A 21,865-nucleotide genomic window follows, 5' to 3' on the forward strand; every position below is an offset into this window, starting at 1 on the left:
TGTGTGTGTGTGTGTGTGTGTGTGTGTGTGTGTGTGTGTGTGTGTGTCTAATTATTAGAAACAACACAGGGAACTGAAATGTAGCCATAAAAGAACACCACATCCATGAAAATAGCACTTGTTTTTAACTTTTTTTTTTTCAAGACAGGGTTTCTCTGTGTAGCCCTGGCTGTCCTAGAACTCCTTCTGTAAACCAGGATGGGCTTGAACTCAGAAATCCGCCTGCCTCTGCCTCCCAAGTGCTGGGATTAAAGGCGTGCGCCACCACTGCCCAGCTAAACTGTAAAATAAAAATGTACCAAATTGTTCACTCACATTTGAGGTTTCTAACTAATGCCCATCTTGGTCTCTGACTAATGCCTATTTTGGTCTCACACGGATACCATAGAATCATTACTTTATAACTATTGTAGTTTGCTCTGGCTGAAGATTCCACATGAATATTCTAATGCACTCCACAAGAAGTGATAACACTGAAGGTACATTCAACAACTGAAAATATGAACCATGTCAAAAGCAAAGTACTTACTGCACCTTCCATATAGATGCCTAACTATGTTCCAGGTTCAGACTTATTCTCAAGCTGTTCATGTTTTCCTCTTGTTTTGCACACTTGAGAGTAATTTTTTGTAGGAAAATACTACATGTGCTCCTGTAAATTACCAAAGGTAGCTGTAAGACACACAGTATGTGTGGGGCATGTTATCTATGCATGGAAACCATTTGGCTCAACAACCAGCCACTCCATGGACAGAAGACAATATGATATGTTAAACTGCTGCACTGAATTCAGAAATAAACTCACATAGCCACAGCCATCAGATGACAAAACATTGGAGAAAAGGCAGCTTCTTGAACAAAGGGTGCTAGAAAATTGGATCCACACATGTCAAAAACTGAAATGAGATTCCAAGCCCTCACCCTCATAAAAATCACCTGAAAATAGATCAACATGAAACTCTGAAAGTGTTAGAGGAAAACATAAAAGAAACCACAAGACTGAAGACTACATAATGACTTTCTGAACAAGTCTCTAACAGCTCAGGAAATAATAGAAAATTTCACAACTGCAATTGTATAGCATTGAAAGCTCTGTCCAGTAAAGTCTAGAGCTATTGGAGTGAAGAGGTAACATAAGAATGAGGAGACACTCTGCCATCTGTTTCCCCAACATCTTTGTACGTAAAGAAGACAAGAAATTCTATTAAACACCTAAAGAATAATAATATCAACAAATGTCTTGATTGTTCTTAAAAGAAGTACAAATGTCCAATAAATACATGAAAAGGAGAAAACAATCCCATGGTAAACCAAATTTAAACAGTATATAGCTACAAACTTAGCTCTATAGCAGTAACTAGAAGAAAAACTTCAACTTGAAGACTTTAACCACACACAAGAGAATACAAGAAATGAATAATCTCCAATCAACAAATCAAAAGAGGGGGAAAAACTCCACAGAATAACAACAAACTATCAGAAATCAATAAACACTGCTCACTGATTGCTGGAAACTTCCCCAGCATCACAAGGTTGCCGAGGGAGGCAGCAATGGGAATGCTGGCAACTGCAGTGGCAAAAGGTGTGATTGTAGCTTACTTTTTGTAATACTTATCTTTTTAAAATCTTCATTATTCTGGGGCCAGAAACAACTAGCTGGCTTCTGATGATTAAAACTCACTGTTTAACAGTGTGTGTGTGTGTGTGTGTGTGTGTGTGTGTGTGTTTGGGGGGGGGATTGAGTAAACAAGTGATTACTCTGGCTCTTTTTACTTTTTTTCTCAAGTTCGTTAACTCCTTGAGAGTCAAGAAAAGAAAGTCACAAATACAGAAAGAAAATTATTTATACAAGCAATATCCACAGACATGCACAAATTCACACACACACACACACTCAGAGAGACACATACATTCATACATTCTGGTCAGACACAACCACCTGTTTCATCAACTCCACAAGTGTTTTTGCATACTTAAAAACATACATCTATACATACATACATACATATATATATATTTTTTTTTCGGTGGTTGGAGCAAAAGCCCCAACAAGAAAATTTCACTGAGCAAGCACCAGTGCAAAAAAAAACCTCACTCATTCTGGATGAAAAAATAAGCTCTAACCTTTATTGCTCAGAGAAAGAAAACACTTCATCCTCTTTTTGCTGAAAGATAAAAGCTCCATCTTTCTATTGGTGAAAAAAAAGGCTTTTCTTTTTTATTGCTGAATGAAAGAAGCCCTGTATTTTATTGTTTTCATTCTTAGTTCTTGTACTTTCTCAGGAGAATAGATCACATGGTTTTCCAAGTGTCTTTACATTCCAAAAATAGTTGATATCAAGTTCAAGGCATTAATTCAAGTCAATAAATTGAATAAGAAGTCATAGTAAAAATGTTTACATATGTTTTCATCAGGACTAGTATCTAACTAAACATTCATTATTTGTCACTAGTTCCACAGCTTAAAACAACAGCTTTTATGTCATATGTTAGCTTGGTTTTGTCAAGAGGCAAATCATCTGCTTTGTGTCTCGTTAGTTTTAAAGCTTTAAGTAGATAAATCCTGTCAATATTTTATCCTTTGTCTTTGTACCTACAATAAATTGTCTATACCTAGTTTATTTCCTTTAGTTATCAGATAATGGCTTTACAGCTAACCTAGAGGAAAGTTTTCCCTAAATTAGGGAAATTAGTTCCAAGACTGCTTTCTATCCTACACTAAGGTTTACAGAGCTCAAATTGCAGTTTTCATACTGTAGAGGGCTTAAAATTACTTGTGTAATTTTAGAAATTTTATAGAATCATTATTAGGAATTATGAAATCATCAATTTGCCTACATTGCATTGCTATAGGAGAGTACGTCTTTGTTTATCTGCAGAAAATCTGCACAATAGGGTAGGCTAATGCAAAGAATTATTAGAATCATAATATAAATGACAGGAAAATCACATCAGCAATCAGAATCGATCCTGAGACGAGTTCTCTGAAGTCCCTGCAATTCGGAGTTGACCCATTGCATCCATGCAAAAACAGTGGGCCATCTCCAGGAAAGTCACCTGCATGCCTTTAGCCTATTCTAGATGACTCCTGACAACTGATAACTTTCAATGGTCTCAGTTACTCAATAAAAAGACACAGACTCATGAGTGAATTCGAAAACAGAATCATTTCTTCTGCTGCATCTAGGAAACACACCATACTATTAAGGATAGACACCATCTCAGGGTAAAAGGATAAAAAAATAGATATTCCAGAATCCAAGAAACAAACCAATGCAGGATTAGAATTTATTTTAAAACCTGACAAAATTGATTTCAAACCAAAACTAATCAAAAGAGATAGGGAAGGACACTACTTATTCATCAAAGGAAAAACTACGAGGAGACACTGCAATTCTATACTTTTATGCATCAAGCAAAAGGGCCCTTGAATCAAGCACTCAAGCTGATAAAAGAAATACTAATATAGTTAAAAGCACATATTGACCATTATTCAGTGATATATTATTAATGCCTTGAACTTGATATCAACTATTTTTGGAATGTAAAGACACTTGGAAAACCATGTGATCTATTCTCCTGAGAAAGTACAAGAACTGAGAATGAAAACAATAAAATACAGGGCTTCTTTCATTCAGCAATAATGGTGACTTCAATATCTCACTCTTGCCATTGGACGGTCATCCAGACAAAAACTAAACAAAGAAATGCTGAAGCTAATTGACTTTATAAATGAAATGGACCTGAGAGATATTTACAGAAAGTTTCTCCCCAAAACAAACTAATATATATTTTCTCTCTGCACCTCAAGGAATTTTCTGCAGAACATATTTGGGTGCAAAGCAAATTTCAACAGGTAGAAGAAACTGAATAATACCCTGTATCCTTTCTGACCATCACAGATTAAAGCTGGATATCAACAACAGAAACAACTGAGCGCTTATCAATTTATGGAAACTCACTTTTCAATGTAAAATGGGTCAAGACAGAAATTAAAAAAAATAAAACTTTTTAGAACTGAATGTAAATGAAAACACAATATACCAAAGCCTATGAGACAAAATGAAAGTGACTCTAAAAGGCAAGATCATAGCACTAAATACCTACATAAAAAAAGAGAGACACAGAACTCACCTATCACCACACAGCACAGCATGGGAGGAGAAAGACAGCCAGAGGCCTGCTGAGAGCCACAGGACGAGGGTGGGGAGAGGTGCCCAGAGATCTGACAGCTGCTACATGTATCAGGTGTGCCATAGACACACAGAGGCCTGCCTGCCTTCATGTCATATGGTATAGAAAGGGAGCGATGTTGACAGACCTGCTAGCACCATGCTACACCAGTAGGCTGTGGACATACAGAAGTTGGCTTGCTGCTATGCCATGCAGCACTGACAGAAAAGGTCACCCAGAGTCCCACCAGTCTCATGTCCTGGCTGCAGTGCGAGCTACTACAATGTGCAAGTATGTGGTAGACAGATGGGAGAGAAAGAGAAGTGAAACAGTTTGAACATTATGAAGAGAGATGGAACTAGAGGCTGGAGGGTGGAGACGAGTAGCCTGATTTGAGTACTGCCACTTAAGGCCATAGTGAAGTACCAACCCCTGCTGAAGGCCATGTCTGGGTCCCATGGCTATGCAGGGGCAGGTGTTGATGTTCATGGCTTATATTACCATAGAGAACGTGGAGGCATCTCTAGTCTGGGCAGCTGCCAGGAACCATTTGGATATTCAGGGATTGTGAAGGACTGGGCCTATCCCTCACTGTCTGTGGTAGCACTTGAGAGAGAAGGACTTGCACTTGGCCTGGGAAGCACAGTAGAGCTGGCTCTAGGGGGCACTAGTGAGTCAGCCCCAAAGGTGAGATCATGGGAGACCACGGGTGTTGAGGAGATGCCCTCCCCTACATCACTCCTTGCTATTTCCAGCAGTCGAGAAAGCTGGCTCTGGTGCCACAAGAGCCAGAGAGCTCTCCCTGCCCCTTTTGGGACCTGTGACTTGCCTTGTACAGCAGAGCTGGCACAGGTAGTGGGGGCACAAGTGAGCTGGCCCGAAGGGTGAAGGAGTGCTGGCCCTGACACTCCTTTGCTGTGAAGTGGCATGGACTTGGAGATGATACTCTCCCGGTTTTTGTCTTTCACCACCTGTGGCACTTGGGAGAGCTGACCACAAAGTCGTGAGAGTGGAAGAGCTCGCACTGCCCCTCAGTGCCTGCAGCACTCAGTGGTGGGGTGTGGGTGAGCTGGCCCCGAGGGTGTGAGAATAGGAGAGCTGGCCCCAACATTCATCTGCCCCAGGGTGACCCAGCTGTAGAGGAGATGCTTTCTTTCCTTCCTTCCCCCTCCTCTCCCTCACTCCTCACCACTTGTGGTGGTCAAGAGAGCCAGCCCTGATGTCGAAGGCATGCGTGAGTCAGCTTTGAGGGTGTGAGAGTAGAAGAGCCGACTCAGATCCTCATCATAGGCACCACTTGGGAGAGTGACTGAGGAGCACAATGGAGCTGGCTCTGGAGATGTGCTTGATGGTGAGTCTGCTCCAAGGGCATGAGAGCCAGAGAGCTGACCCTGCTTCCTGCCAGTAGCAGCATTGGGTAGCCTAGCTGGAGCAGTGCTGGAGAGCTCACTCTGATGGTACTGATAAGGGAGGGCTGGTGGGTGACCAGCTCACTTACCACCCAGACCCAGATTGAGAACTTTGAGTTTCCCCACACCATCATCTGTGTACAGGCGGAGTGCGTAAAATGGCAAGTGTTCAAGACACAGGACAACAACAGGATAACCTGGAGGAGTCCCGGTGAGGATCCCATATTAATGGTGACGTAGATGCCAGAGACCTTGAATACAACCAATGACTCATTACAATAAACATTTGCAAGTGAAGATGTGTGGACAGAGGTGTATACTGTGGAACACACTACAGCTCCAAGGGCATGAGAGCCAGAGAGTTGACCCTGCTTCCAGCCAATATTTTCTATGCTTTGTTTTGTTTATTTGTATGTTCTCTATTTTGGGGAGGAGGTTGCAAGAGGAGAGGGCAGATATAAGAGGACAGGAAGATGAGTGGGACTGCAAGCATGATGGGACAAGGAATCATATGAGTCCTGCTTAGTTGATTCAGTAGACCAAGTTTCCTGGTGTTTTCCACCCCCTCTGACTCCTGTAGTCTTTCTCTGCTTCTTCCATAGGGTTCCCTATGCTCCAAGATGTGTGTGTGTGGGAGGGGGTACAATGAAGATCTATAACTTAGATTCTGCATAATGGCTGGCTGTGGGTCTCTGCAGCCACTTCCACCTGTTACCAGAGGAAACATCTCTGGACAGGGCATGATCTATGAATATATCATTAGGAATCACTTCATTGATTTTTTTTTCCAGTTGTGTTTGATTTTATCTCAGGTCTCTGGGCTGTCCAGTCTCCTGTTCTTGGCTATCTATGCATTGTGGGGTGTGGGCTCCCTCTTGTGGCATAAGCTTCAAGTAAAACCAGCTCATCTTGCAGGTAGAACAGATTGGTAGGTCGAGGGTCTTATGGCTGGGTTGGTGTTCAGGTTTCTCTTTGTATAGCCACATTCCCTGCAGAGTATCTTCTTGCATCACAGAGACTAGAACACAGGGGTAAAGTTTCCATACAGGTACCAGCTCTACATCTCTATGTTCATTGAGCTGCGTGGATGTTGTTCTTGGCAGTGGGGCGCCCAATGTCAGTTTTCGGAGAGCAACCCTCTGTCCTAGCATCAGCCTGGGTTGTTTAGGTATCTCCATGGGACCCTCTTGACCAATAACTCTACCAAATGTAATCTAGCCCTTCTACTGGAAGCCTTGACTGGCTATACAAGATGGCCAGCTCAGTTTTGCATCCTTCATTATGAATGGTTTTCAGTAGGGCCACCCTCATAGATTCTATGAATTTCCCCCTCCACTAGGGATCCACGTATTTCCCCAAATGCATGCCCTTAATTCCAGATGTCTTTCCCTTCATTCTCTTCTTCTCGTCCACAAACATAATCCCTCCCACCTCTGACCCCACCTATTCCAAGTTTACCACAAAATCTATTCTATCAACAATTAATAAATGGTACTTCATGAACCTGATAAGTTTCTGTAAGGCAAAGAACACCATCAATTAGGCAAAGCAGCAGCTTACAGAATGGGAAGAGATTTTCACCAACTTCACATCTCTTAGTGGTCTAATAGCAGATGAACAATAAAGACCTCAAAAAACTAGATATAAAAAACAAATAACTGAATGAAAAAATGGGGGTACAAATCTAAACAGAATTCTCAACAAAGAATTTCATGTGGCTGAGAAACAGTTTAAGAAATGTTTAACATCCTTAGCCACTAGAGAAATGCAAATCAAAAGTACTTTGAGATTCTATTTTACACTTGTCAGAATAGCTAAGATCGGCCGCCACTCTCTAATGCCAGTGCCACCTCTTGCTTGCCAAGCTCCAGCCGAAGTTAGAGGGGTAAGTAAGGAGGTGCCCATACCATGGCTCGTTCAAAGCAGACTGCCGGCAAATCCACCAGTGGTAAAGCACCCAGGAAACAACTGGCTACAAAAGCCGCTCGCAAGAGGGCGCCCTCTACTGGATGGGTGAAGAAACCTCATTGTTACTGGCCTGGTACTGTGGCACTCCTCTGGTGCGAGAAATTGCTCAAGACTTCAAAACAGATCTGCGCTTCCAGAGTGTGTAGCTATTGGTGCTTTGCAGGAGGCAAGTGAGGCATATCTGGTTGTCCCTTTTGAAGATATCAATCTGTGTGCTACCCATGCCAAACGTGTGACAATTATGCCAAAAGATACCAAGCTAGCTTGCCGCATACGCAGAGAACGTGCTTAAGAGTCCACTGTGAGGGGAAACATTTCATTCTCAAAATTTTTTTTCCTCTTCTTCCTGTTATCAGTAGTTCTGAATGTTAGATATTTTTCTCTGGGGTCAAAGGTACCTGAGTATAGGATTGCGAGTGGAAACACAGGGGACAGAATCAGGTATTGGGAGTTTCTCCACGTTCATTTGTGTGTGAATTTTTAATATAAATGCAAGATGTAAAGCATTAATGCAAACAAAATGTTTCAGTGAACACATTTCAACAGTTCAACTTTATAAAAATTATAAATAAACCTGTTAAAAATGTCTGGACAATGCCGGCATTTGGATTTTTTAAAAAATAATTAAATTTCTTATTGAAAGGGGGAAAAAAAAAGACTAGCTAAGAACAAAACCACCAGTGACAGCTCTTGCTGGGCAAGGGGAACACTTCTACATTGCTGGTAGTAATGCAAATTTCTAGAAGCACTTTCGAAGTCAATATGGCAGTTTTTCAGAAAATTGACCCAGCTATACCACCCTTGGGCATATACCCAAAGGACGCTCCAACCTATTACTATCACAAGGACACTTGCTCAACTATGTTCATTGTGGCTTTGGTCATAATAATCAGTAAGTGGAAACAACATAGATGTCTCTCAACTGGAGACTAAATAAAGAAAACGTGTTACATTTACACAATGGAGAATTACTCACCTGTTAAAAAATGGCAGCATACAATTTGCAGTCAACTGGATGCAACAAGAAAAAAATTATTCTGAGTGAGGTAACCCTGAAATGACAAATATGCATTCAAGTATAAATAGATATTGGCTGTTAAGTAAATGATAATCAAGCCACAATCCACAGGTTCAGAGAAGTTAGATACAAATAAAGGCTCTATGGGAGTCCATGAATCTCCCTGGGAAGGGCATAAAGGATTTAAAAAATATTATTTGACTGTGAGTCTTCCAACTTTTGGATTTACTTTTAAACATTTATTATTATTATTTATTATTATTATTACTATATTTATTTTTAACTATTATAGCAGTTCTTTATATAATACACATACAAGTCCTGTGGCATATGTGTATAAATACTTTCTTTATAGCTCTACCTTGATAATTTATTAAACAACTTTAATATATTAACCAAATTTCAAATATCTAATTTAAGAATATAAGTCTTGGCCTAGATAAATGGTCCAGCAGTTAAAAGCTGGACTACTTTGGTGAAAGACCAAAATTTAGTTCCCGACATGGATGTGGAGCTGCTTACAGTTACCTGTAACAACAGTTTCAGAAGCTCTGATGACTTATGGCCTCTCCAGATGCTCCATCAGCATGCACATAGCCTTTCCCAACACATATCCACAGAATCATAAAATAAGACAACATCTCTTTAAGTAATATAAATCTTATTTTGAATAAATTTATTACTTGTTCTTATTTATATATTGAGACTATTTTTTTAACACTAGAGTATGTTACTTAGAAATAAGTTTTTAGTGTTTTAGCTTTATCAGTGAACTAATATTTTCATCTTAAAACTGTAGCTTTATTTCTTTTTTGTTAGAAAAAAAAATGATCTTTACTCTTTCTTGGCTTTTAACTTTTTCTGTGGTTGTTATAAAGCACAGCTAAGCTCTCTGTCCAGGAATGAAGGGCATATTTATTTATTCATCATTTACAACAGGTATACATCTGTCACATCTCAAAATTCATTAGATTGTTACCTGTGAAGGCCTCTCAAACTCCATGCCAGAGTCAATTATTTGGATGGTATCTACCATGACATTTGTGTCACTATTGCACCAGTGGGGATGTGTTTCCAGGCTAGACAATAGCTTGCAGGGTCCACATCTAGGTAAGTATAGAGATTACTTTTCTCCCCTAGTAGTGTGCATAGCACATTCAAACACTGTGAAAGTTACCTAGGAGGGATAAAGCTTCCAGTTCAAGTACCAGACTGATTCCTTTATATAGAACATAAAGGTCATGACTTGAGTGTGTATTGTCTTACCATCAAGTTCTGGAGTGTAACCCAGAGCACTGGTCATATTCTGTAGTGGTTTGATATCTATGGAACTTCACTGGCCAAAAACTCCAAAGACAGGTTCTAACACTAGGCTTTTTAATTGTTAGCCTATATTAGAGGTATTATTGTCCCTTTATTGGATACACCTTTAAACTTGTTTTATGTATGTTTATATAAATTTTAGGAAGCTTCTACAGTAGTAGATTTTCATGTCTTTTTCAAGAGATCTTTAGTGTTGTTGATCAGTACACCTTTCCACGTCTCTGTCATTCTCTCCAATCTTGTACCTCATTTAATCCTTCTTGTTCCATTACACTCATGTATCACATTATATCATACATCCTATCTCCCTTCCTGTAAAAGCTGGTCCACCATGAACTCTTGTATATGCCCTGATCTCTGTGTTATGTCACTCAGAAAGAATGTTTTTAGCTCCATCCATTTATCTGTGCATTACATAACTTTATTTTTCTTACTAGCTGAAGGTAATTCAATTGTGCAAATATACTATATTTTCTTTAACCATTAACCAGTTGATGAATATTTTAGGCTGTTTCCGTCTCCTGGATACTGTGAATGGAGCAGTAATGATCACAGATGGGCAGTTATCTTTATATAAGGATAGAGAGTGCTTTGAATATATGCCCAAGAGTGCTATTGGTGAATCATGCACTAGATCTATTTCTGGATTTCTTTTTTTTGAGAAACATCAACATGTATTTCCGTAGTGGTAGTACTAGTTTGCACCCTTCCCATCCAACAGTAGGGAAGTGTGCTTTCCTTGGCTTGCATCTATACAGTGGTTGTGGTAATTTTGTTTTCTAATGTTAGCTATTCTGGCTGGGGTAATATAAAATTTCAAGGTAGTTATAATTTGTATTTCCCTGATGGCTAATAATATCAAAAATTTAAAAATGTTTCTTAGCCATGTGTATTTCATAAAAAACACTAAAAAACAAAACAAAACAAAACAAAACAAAACAAAACAAAACAAAACAAAAACAACAAAAAACCCTGTTAGTTCTATGCCCTATTTTTTTTAAACTTGGGATGTTTTCTTGATGTTTGAGGTTTGTGATACTCATTTCATTTATATTCTAGATACTCATCCTGTGTCAAATGTATACCTGACAAGGATTTCTTTTCCTTTCTATAGGCCTTTTAAAATGATGGTGTTCTTGGTTGTACAGAAGTCTTTTAGCTTCATGACATTCCACTTGTTAATTACTAGGGTCCTGTTAATAAAGTCCTTCCATTGTCCATGAGTTCAAGTATATTCTTCTTCTTTTTTTTAAAGATTTATTTATTTATTTTATGTATTCACCATTGCTCTCTGTAGATACACCAGAAGAGGGCATCAGATCCCATTAAAGATGGTTGTGAGCCACCATGTGGTTGCTGGGACTTGAACTCAGGACCTCTGGAAGAGCAGTCAGTGCTCTTAACCGCTGAGCCATTTTACAGCCCAAGTATATTCTTTACTTTAATTTTTCCATACTTCTACCAGATTCATTGTTTTGAGCATAATGTTGAAGTTCTTGATCCCTCTGGAGTTGAGTTTTGTGTAGGATGAGATAAGATCTACTTTAATTCTTCTACATGCAGCTACTCAAATTGATTGGCATCATTGGTTGAAGATGCTTTTTAAAAAATTGGTTGTATTTATTTACATTTCAAATGTTTTCACCCTCCCTAGTTTCCTCTCCTCAATCCCCCATCCCCTCCCCCCTCTCCTTTGCTTCTATGAGAGTGCTCCCTTACCCACCTTTCCATTCCTACCTCACCACTCTAGTGTTCCCTTACAATGAGGTATCAAACCTTCACAGGACCAAGGGCCTCCCCTCTCTTTGATGCCACATAGGGCAATCCTCTGCTATATATGTAGCTGGAGCCATGGGTCCCTCCATGTGTACTCTTTGGTTGGGGTTCAGGCTTAATGTCTGAGATTGAGAAAGTACTGCACAATGGCAAAGAGAAGCAAAATGGGCTGGATGGTAAACTGCCACGTCACCCTACGTCATACACTTTCTCTGGCAGGTGCCTAGAGCACCCTCGTGAAGCTAGGGGCCAGGAAGAGTAGGCGATGGTACAACAATCAGATAGTGTTCAACTGAGCACACCACCAGAGGATTTGCTTGAGCCTACACAAGCATCTTTAGCCTTCCCAGTCTTTGGGTAACATATAACTGGTAATGATGGTATTCTTGCCTATAATGAGCTGAACTGGCATCTGATAGAAATGATAGATCTAATGCATTTTAAAGAGGCTTTGGAAGTATATGGCTTTCACTCTCCATTTGATGAAGAAATGTTAACTACTTGGACTTGGCAGAATATGGTTAGCCCCCAGATTGGAAAGGTTTGGTGTCAGCTGTTCTAGAAGCTAGACAACAACTTGTGGTGGAGGCACAAAGCCATAAAATTAGAACAACGGAATATAACAAGGGGGTTAAATGTTACTAAAGACCAGCTGCTTGGTGAAGGGTAACAAATCCGATTTGATGATGGCATAATGGAACAATGTCATGTTGTGGCTTTAAGAGCCTAGGATATGATTGAGGAGCCAGGGAAAAATTCTGCCTCATTTATGAAGGTAATACAGGGAACTACAAAAACATTTACCAATTTCTTACATAGATTGGGTTCAGCTATAAATAGAGCCATATGAGACCCTGAAAGTGACAATATACAGCTATTGATAGAGATATTGACCTTTGAAAATGTGAATACTGAATAGTTTCTTGGCCTTTTGACTAAGACCATATGTGAAAACATGAATGCTGAGTATAAGAGAGCAGTCTGACCATTGAAACCACCAGGCTTTCAGTAGACAAATGGTTAAGAGAGACAACTGGCACTGTTTTTCAGGAGCATCATACTAATAGCATAGGGCAAGCCATAGCTATAAGTCTTAGAAATCAAAATGCCCAATGTTTTAATTATGGTGAATTTGGCCATTTCCAAAGAGATCCAGGGCTAGAAGATTCAGAGCTCAATAGCAGCACATTGACTCTAGAGAATATGGCATTTGTGGAGGAGAACAAGCAAGTTCTGGCTGCTATGAACCACAAGGGTTTCCCAGGTATTATAGCAGGTGTGGAAAGAGTAAACATTGGCCAAGGATTGCAGGTCCAAGAGGGATATATGTGGCAACCTCTTATCCTTAGTAAAGGAACAGAGAGATTTGTCTCCTCGAGCCCCTCTAGTAAAACAATACAAGCTGTCTTCCATTGATCAACTAGAAAGTTCCAGGCAGGCAAGAAAATCAAAATGAAGTATTTCTGACCTTATACATGCCACAGAAGGATATGCATCTTTGGATCTGGCAACAGGTATGCCTTTTACCCTACTCCCAAAATCTGGATGTTGTAAGTTAACCACTGATGTGTATGGTCCTTTACCATTAGGAACAGTAGGGATAATCTTGAGAAGAAGTGAGTTAACTTCTCAAGGATTTATTGTGCATCCTGGTATAGTAGGTGGGAATAGCAAGGAACCAATTAGAATCATGGTATATGAGAGAAAGGAGATAAAAATTGATGCAGGGGATTGAATTGGTCAACTGTTGTTGTTTCCTTACATTAAGAGCAAGGTTACTCCAGTAGAAAGAATAGGAATTCTTGGGAGGAATGGAAAACCTGTGTTCTGGCAAACAGTGGTTTATGATCAGAGACTCAAATTAATGGTGCAAATGAATGGTGTTGACATAGAAAGTTTATGGTTAACAACAAAACTTATAAAGTTTAGATCTGACTAAGGAAAACCTCTTATCAGCTGAGACATGAATGTCTTCACAAAGCAAATAAGTCTGGTTGATTCACTCTCACAGACTGGCTCAGTTAGTTACTTCCTCAAAATATGTATACACACCAATTTCAAAAGGGATAGCCCAAATGATCAATTACACAGAGCTGAACAACACATAGACTGACAGACAACACAGACTAAACCAACAACACATAGACTGTATGGACAACAGAGAGACTGGACTGATAACACAATAACACATTGGGCAACAAATGTATAGATAGGATTTTTTTCAGACTAATCATATTTTTTTCCTTTGACTCCAAACAGGAATTCTTCATCCCAATTCAGCAAGAAGCAATTGTAAGAAGACTTAAGTCCCTTAAGTTGGAATGAATCTTTTTGGTTGTTTGATATGTTATGGTTATTATCATCTAGGGTGGTAAGTTTAAATTATTGTATATTGATAGAAATTTAAGATTGTTTTATTGGAATTATTGTATATTAATAGAAGTTTAAGGTTATTTTCTTAGACTATATTCTATGTAAGTTGTTTATTTAAAATATGATGTAAAGTTCTAGTTTTATGGTTCTTATAATTATTTTTATTGCATGTAGATTGCTAATCTTAGGTAAAAAGACAATTTTTAAACAAAAAGGGGGGTATGAAGTAGAAGTTTCTGAATATGTCATGTGATGCAGACTCATGTGGTGTTTTGCTGAGGCAAGACCCATGGAAGCACACATAATGTTTGCAGAGAGCATAAATATGACTCAAGGGACAGTGATGGTGCAAAGCCTTGCGGTGCTTCGTTGGCCATGAGGCTTCACTGATCTTCACTTCATTGTGACAGAGCAGAGAACTTTTCTTGGCGTCCCAGCTGGTCCTGGTTGCTCCTGCTGACTAGTGCCAATTTGGTGGAGGCCTGGCTGTCTCTGCTGGATTGTGCCATTGCTGCTGATTTGTGTTTGGTATCCTGACACCAAACTGAACTGGACTGCTGGCATCCTGACAATAGAGATTGGAATCATCCCAAAGAATTCCTTCTAAACAGGTCCCCTTGTCCTCTTTACTGTCTTTTCTCCCTGTGTTTAGATGATGGGCTAGAAGGGGGGTCTAAGTATTAGGGAACCCTTATTAGAAGTAGGTTTAGAGAGATTTGTGAGAGTTTGTGTCTGAATGTTTGTGTATGTATGAGTGAAGGGTAGGACTCTCATTAGTTTTAGGGGTTGGTAAGTGTTAGGGGTCAGGTTGATAGTTAGGTGTATGTTTATGGTAAGCTATAAGGCTAACTTTAGGGTTATGGTTAGTATTAGCAATAGGGACAGGGCTGGAAAGACAGCTAAGAGGTTAAGAGCACTGTTTGCTCTTCTAGAAGTCCTGAGTTTAATTCCCAGCAATCACATGGTGGCTCACAACCATCTGTAATGGGACCTGATGCTCTCTGAAGATAGCTACAGTGTACTCATATACATAAAATAAATCTTAGAAAAAAACAAAATAGGGACATGATTAGGGTTGGAAAAAAGATTAGAGTAATGAGAAAAGGTACTATTAGGGCTAGGGTCAGGGTCAGGGTCAGGGTCAGATTTAGGTCTAGAATTAAGGTTAGGGTTAAGCTTAGTAGTATTGTTAGGTTTGAGTTAGGTTTAGATTAAATATTGAGGTTAGGAAAAGAGCTAAGATTATAATTAAGGATACAATTAGGGTTATGAATTGGGTTAGAGTTATGGTGAGATTCGTGATTTATGTGTGTGTTTTTGAGTGTTCACGCGCAAATGAGAGAGAGAGAGAGAGAGAGAAGAGAGAGAGAGAGAGAGAGAGAGAGAGAGAGAGAGAGAGAGAGAGAGAGAGAGGGGGAGGGGGTGAGGGTGAGCGGCAGAAATTGTGGATAAATGTATGTGATTCTTTGACACTATGCATGTCTGTGGTGTGTGTGTGTGTGTGTGTGTGTGTGTGTGTGTGTGTGTGTATGTTTGGTCATGTTTAGTGTTAGTTTTAAGAATAAGTTTTAGAAAAAGGTTCTAAAAAGCTTAGCATTAGGCTACTGCTACAATTTAGCCTATGGTTAGGTTTAGGGTTAAGGCTAAATTTAAGATTGTGTTTCGAGTTAGAAGTAGGGTTTGGGTTACGATTATGGTTAAGGTTAATGCTATGAAGAGTTTTGTGTTAGATTAGAAATAGGGTTAGAATTAGGTTAGGTTTAGAGTCTAGTGTTAACGTCAATGGTTGGATTACATTTAGGGTTAGTTTTAGAACTACAGTTAGGACTAGGTTATTTTTATGGTCAAGATAGGTTTTAGGGTAAGTGTTATTACTGGCATTAAGGTTAGAAGTTAGGATAGGTTATAGTATGGTTAGGGTTAGAGTTAGAATTATGGTTAATGTTACGTTTAGTATAATGTTATGGCTAGGATAGTTTTTGGCTTATGGTTATTATTTGAATTAGTATTAAGTAGGGGTATTGTGTGATTATAAGTAGGGTCATTTTAAGATTGGGGTTAAAGTTTTTGATAGAGAAAAATTGAAATGTAGGGTTATCATTAGAATTAGTATTAGGAGTGCTAGGGTTATGATTTTAATATGGACTTAGAAGTGGGGTTGGTGTCATGGATATGCTCATTTTGTAGTTAGGGATAGTGCTAGGTCTAACCCTAGTGCTTGAGGTAATAAAGGGTTGTTGTTACTACAGATAGAGGCAAGGTTAATATTAAAATTGTGCTAGTATTAGGATTTATGGTTAGAATTAGGGATAGTGTTAAGGCTCTAATTGATAGTAGGGATGAGAATGTTGTAAATTTTAGTATTAGCAATGGGCTATGTTTAGATTTAAGATTAAGATTAGGTTTAAGACAAGGCTAGCATAAGAGTTAGATTTAGAGTTAGCATAAGCATATATTTGTGTTTAAGTGTAGGGCCATACTAATTGTTAAGAACATCACTATGGTTAGGGAAGTGCCTCTTTGGTATTTAATGAATGATAATTCAATTGTAAAGTTTAATTTAAAGTTTTCTTCTTTGTAATTTATAATTTGGTATCAAAATATATGATACATGTCATCATACTGAATTCTTGGATTCTACTTGATTCTTGTTTTCTTTTGTCTTTTTAGTGCTGAAAATAAATTCTGTATCTAGGGCTTCACCCAAGCTACATAAGCACTTTACTACTGAACAGTAAGTACTCTCATCCTCTGAGTGTTGATAAATGGGAGAGCTATGAGTGTAAAGAAGTATTTCTACTTTGTTTCAATTAGTCAAGGATACAAAGAAACACCCTAGAAAAACAGCTAAAAGAGGGCATCAGAGTGCCTTGAACAGTGACAGATGAGTTCTGTTGCTACAACATGCTTTTGTCAACATATCCTGTTTTACTGTCAAAAGACTTTTTTAAACATGAAGTATATAGTAACCACTTGACCAATAAGCACTGTAATTCCATGGCCACTACTGTAATAATAGCCTGTATTGCTGTTACAGAACTTTACCCTCAAATCATGTTATGAAAATTTGATTGACTAAACAGAGGCTACAGTTGATTCACCCTGAAAAAAAATTACAGGAGACCTAAACAAGAACTTTGAAATTTTAACTGCTTCTGAAAAATGCATCTGTAACTAACATCATGTAGACTAACATTTTTTCTTAATTTTTTTTTTATTCAGAAGAATATTCTCCTTTGAAATTTAATGATCAGAACAACAATTCTGTTATAGGTGGTGATGGATGATAGCTTGAGAAACTGCTAGAATTTGCAAGGTGTGTTTCAATATGTAGTATCTACAGAAAATATCTATTAAGAGTATATTTCTGTAACCATGAAAATGACTTTGGCACCCTTTCCAAAAAGAAATTTGTGGTAATTAAGGGTTTAGCATAGGAAAATATGGTTCAAATCAACCCTTTATTAGTTACTAACTGATTTCTAGTTCCTTCTCTCATTCATGAAGGTTGTGAGGACCCATGTTGGTGACAAACATCCTCTGATGCCCAAGGCTTAGCCAAGACCAACCTTCTGTAAACTTTTGTTTTTGTGACATTAGAAATTAAGAGTCCTAAGTATTACCCACCACCAACAATCATTCCAATTCCCAGCAGATAAAAGACACAATGGCCAGAAGATGGTTCAAATCAGCTTTACTAATGGATGGGTCAATGCACCTGAAGTCTGAGGCTAAGTGAAGTTTCTTTCTTCCTCTCTGAAGTGATGACAGCTGAGCCTTCTTGGTCGGCTCACAAATTTATCCACCCAGTCAGAGAGAGAGAGGCTGAAATGTGGAGAACTGGTATTGGATGGGTCCACCATGTGCAGGTCCTGTTGAGTCTTTTTATGGCATAGAGACTGGAAGTCCAAAAGCAGGTCCAAGACAGACAGGAAAAGAGAGAGAAGTAGGAGGATAAGTAAGAAGGGACCACCAGCACATTATCTCCCTCAAGTAGAGAAAATCAGCCCAAAGATGCTCATGTCCCATCAACTACAACCATCCCTGAAGGCACACCATATGTAAAAGCATCTCACCAGTACTTGCATGTTAGGTTGGGAATGTTGTGAGAGAGTCTTCTTCTATTTGACTCAGCAGAAAATATAAGGTAAAAATGAAAAGTAGATGTGAACTTGGGTCAGAAACTCAATACACTACTTAGTAAGTAAGTGGTTAAGTACTATATTCTTGGAGCTCTTAGGCTCAATGGACAGCTACTCAACCTGCCTCTGAAAAAAATGTCCTATGTACTCAATTTCCCCAAATTTACTTGTATCTTTGGAACTTTAGACAAAAGGTATGCACATTTTATTGCAAATGTCCCTTAGGAAATCAAAGGTTGATTCAAGGCTTAGGACTGATTATCAAAAATGATTTCTGCTTTACTCAGCCAAAGAAGAATATTTCTTTGTCCTCATTTGACCGCATCATTAAGTAATGCACAATATAATTTAAACAGGAAAAGGCACTAATTGTTTCTATGCCTTGGGCTAGATATGAATCTCTAAATGTCAGTGGGTGTCAATACCTTTACAGACAGTGAAAAGAGCTACCAGAAGTAGGAGTGTAAGTTCCTAAGTCATCTGACCATTAAGCATTAAGCTCTGAACTCTTTTTATGTCTTCTACTCTGGACTCTGTTTTTCTAAGGAGAGCTGAGTAAGAAAAACCCATCACATCCAGGAAACAACTACAACAAGGGATTGTTCCTGGTTCACATTATACAGTCTTCCTTCTGCAGTTGTGTGAAGAGTGGTGTTGCTCATGCCAGACCTCATCTGAAGATTTGCTACAGCTGTAGAGTACATGTTAGAGGGGCAGCCAAAGTACAATAGTAAAATTCTTTCAAGCTTGTGACAGATAGAGGAGTTTCATAGCAAGCACAACACTGAAGAGTTTGATACAATTATTTCTGGAAAAGGAACTCTTTCTTCAATACAGTGGTGTAACTTCTAGTTTCTAGCACTCTAAAAACCAATCATCTTTCCTATTTTTCTGCTTATTTTATATCTCTGTCTTTTTTGTTATTTTTATGTACAATATATGTTGATCACATTTTTTCTCTTCCTCTAGCTTTTCACAAACCTTCTTCACCTTCCTCCCGCCCATGTTCTTTCTTCTTTCTCTCTCAATTTTCTCTTTCACTCTTTCCTCTCTCTCTCTCTCTCTCTCTCTCTCTCTCTCTCTCTCTCTCTCTCTCCCTCTCCCTCTCCCTCTCCCTCTCCCTCTCCCTCTCCCTCTCCCTCTCCCTCTCCCTCTCCCTCTCCCTCTCCCACATAAAACAAAAATAAAGGTCATAACAAACAAGACAAAGAAAAAAAAACAAACCAAAAAAACATGAATTCATTTTGTGTTTATTCAACTACTCCTGGGCATGGGGCCTTCTCTGGAGTTTCGTTCATTTACCTAGTGACACTCCACTGTAGAAAACTAGTTTTCCATTTCCTAGTGGCTATCAAATACCTTCTTGGTTAGGGCTAGGACTTTGTGTTCACTTCTCAGCTTTAAGATCTTGTTTTGTTTGAATTTCTGCAGGTTTTGTGCATGCCTCCCAGTTTGTATGAGTAAGTGAATATTGAGCCTGCTGTGCATTGTAGATACTGTTTCCTTGGAGTCACACACCACCTCTGGCTCTTGACACCTCCTTTTCTGTATGTATTCCTAAGCCTTGAGAGGAAGGGTTTGATAATGACATATCATTTAAGGCTAAGTGCCCCAAACTTTCTCACTATCTGCATACCATCCAGTTGTAGGTCTCTGAGTCAATTACCATGAATTACAAGAAGTTTCTCTGATGAGGATTGAGCAGTGCATTGATCAAAGGGTATAATAGTATGCCATTAAGAGTCATTTTATTTTATGTTCCTTTAGTAGAAGGTTTTCTCTTCGGGCCTGTAGCCTATCTAGTTTCAGGATGTTGACCACATAGTAGTATCAAGTATAGTTTCTATCTCCTGGAGTAGGCCTTAAATCCAATAAAAAGTGTTTGTTTTCTCCCATAACATTTGTACGACTATCATAACAGTATACTACTATAGGTTATGGGTTTGTACCTGGGCAATATTGATGATTAACTTTCTTTGTTAGTAGTGCACAAAGTACATTTTTGCACCACTTATATGTTCAATGACATATAAGTAAGTGGTTGTGGAAATTAATAAACAATCTTGGCTTGTGATGTTTTGTAGAGGTGTCTATGTGAACCCCTTGTCCAGTGAAACTATAAGATGTAATCAATCCCAAGCACTGGGAATTTAACTTGCTGGCATAACTTTCTTTAGTTACATGGTGATTCCATTTAAATTCATTTCATATATGTATACATTTTTAGGAAGCATCTACAATTATAGGTTTCTGTATTGCTTTTCAAAAGATTTCCAGTATATTTGTTTTCCTTTCCCATATTCTCTCCTTTATCTTGCCATCCTATTCTCTGCCTCATTTAATCCTCTCTTTCTAGTCCCCCCTTTATTTCTTTATAACACACTATTCCATTTTCCTTTCCTTGAGAGATCTTCTTTTCCCCTACTGGTCTCTTATTAGCTGCCTAACCTTTGTATTTATTTTTGATTTAAAAAAATAGCTAAAGTTTAAAAGCTAACATTCACATATAAGAGAATACATGCAACATTTTTCTTTTTTGGATCTGGGTTACCTCACTGAAGACAACATTTTTCTAGCTCTATTTATTTAATTCTGAAACTCTGAAAATTTCATAATTTCTTCTTGATTAACAGCTAAATAATATTATGTTACTTTAATGTACTGCATTTTCATTATTCATTTATCAGTTGATGGACTTATAGGCTGTTTCCATTTCTTGGCTATTAGGAGCAGAGCAGTGATAAATATGGAGAAGTAAGCACCTCTGTAGTATGATGTAGAGTCCTCTGGGTGTATGCCCAATAGTAGTATAGCTGGAGCTTGTGGTAGGTCAATTTTTTGCTTTTTGAAGAACTTCCACACTGATGCCCATAGTAGCTGTACCAGTTTGAATTCTTACCAGAAATGAACATTTTCTCCTTCCTCACATTCTTGTCAGCAAATACTGTCATCTTCTTTATTGATGTTGGCCATTTTGACTGCAATAAGATGAAATCTCATATTTTTGCTATGAGCCCATCCTTTAATAGCTGTGCCATCTCTCTAGCACAAAATCTCAAAGTATTTTCAATTTTCATTTTTCTGATTGCTAAGAATGTCAAACATTTGTTTAAATACTTCTCAGCCTTTCATCTTTTGAGAACTCCCTGTTTAACTTTATACTTCATTTTTAATTGGGATATTTGTTTTCTTAATGTTTAGTTTTAAAATATATTCTAGATACCTTGATTACATGTATAATTGGTGAAGATTTCCCCCAACTCTATATGCTGACATTTTTGCACACATGATGGTATCCTTTGCTGCACAGAAGTTATTTATTTTTAGCTTCATTACGTTCTATGCATTAATTTTTGGTCTTCCTGCTTATACTACTGCTGTTCTGCTAAGAAAATTCTTCCCTGTGTCAATGAATTCAAGCCTATCCTCCACTTTATCTTCTATAATATTCAGGTTATCTGGTCTTCTGTTTAGGTCCTTTATCCACTTGGAGTTGAGTTTAGTGTAAGAAGATAAACATGAACCTATTTTTTTATTCTTCTACATGCAGTCATCCAGTTTGACCAGTGCCATCTGTTGAAGATGCTTTCTTTTGTTCCAGCATATATTTCTGGCTGCGTTGTCAAAAATTGGAGATATCTATCTATCTATCTATCTATCTATCTATCTATCTATCTATCTAT

General features: G+C 38.4%; 1 protein-coding gene and 1 pseudogene across 2 annotated transcripts in view; one reads left to right on the plus strand and one right to left on the minus strand.

Annotated features, from left to right (window-relative positions):
* Positions 1-7,490: 7,490 nt before the first annotated feature.
* Positions 7,491-7,842, plus strand: LOC114610140 (annotated as a pseudogene).
* Positions 7,843-17,717: 9,875 nt separating this feature from the next.
* The window catches only part of Frmd3 (FERM domain containing 3), a 206,909-nt gene continuing 202,761 nt past the window's right edge, over positions 17,718-21,865 (minus strand). For both annotated transcript variants that reach the window (XM_028754636.1, XM_028754634.1), the window contains one exon: positions 17,718-17,939. In XM_028754636.1, coding sequence (XP_028610469.1) covers positions 17,926-17,939 — 14 coding nt within the window. In that variant the 3' untranslated portion in view covers positions 17,718-17,925. The remainder of the gene's footprint in view (positions 17,940-21,865) is intronic.

The sequence above is a fragment of the Grammomys surdaster genome, unplaced genomic scaffold (genome assembly GCF_004785775.1).
Source record: "Grammomys surdaster isolate TR1022 unplaced genomic scaffold, NIH_TR_1.0 126029, whole genome shotgun sequence".
Taxonomy (NCBI): Eukaryota; Metazoa; Chordata; class Mammalia; order Rodentia; family Muridae; genus Grammomys; species Grammomys surdaster.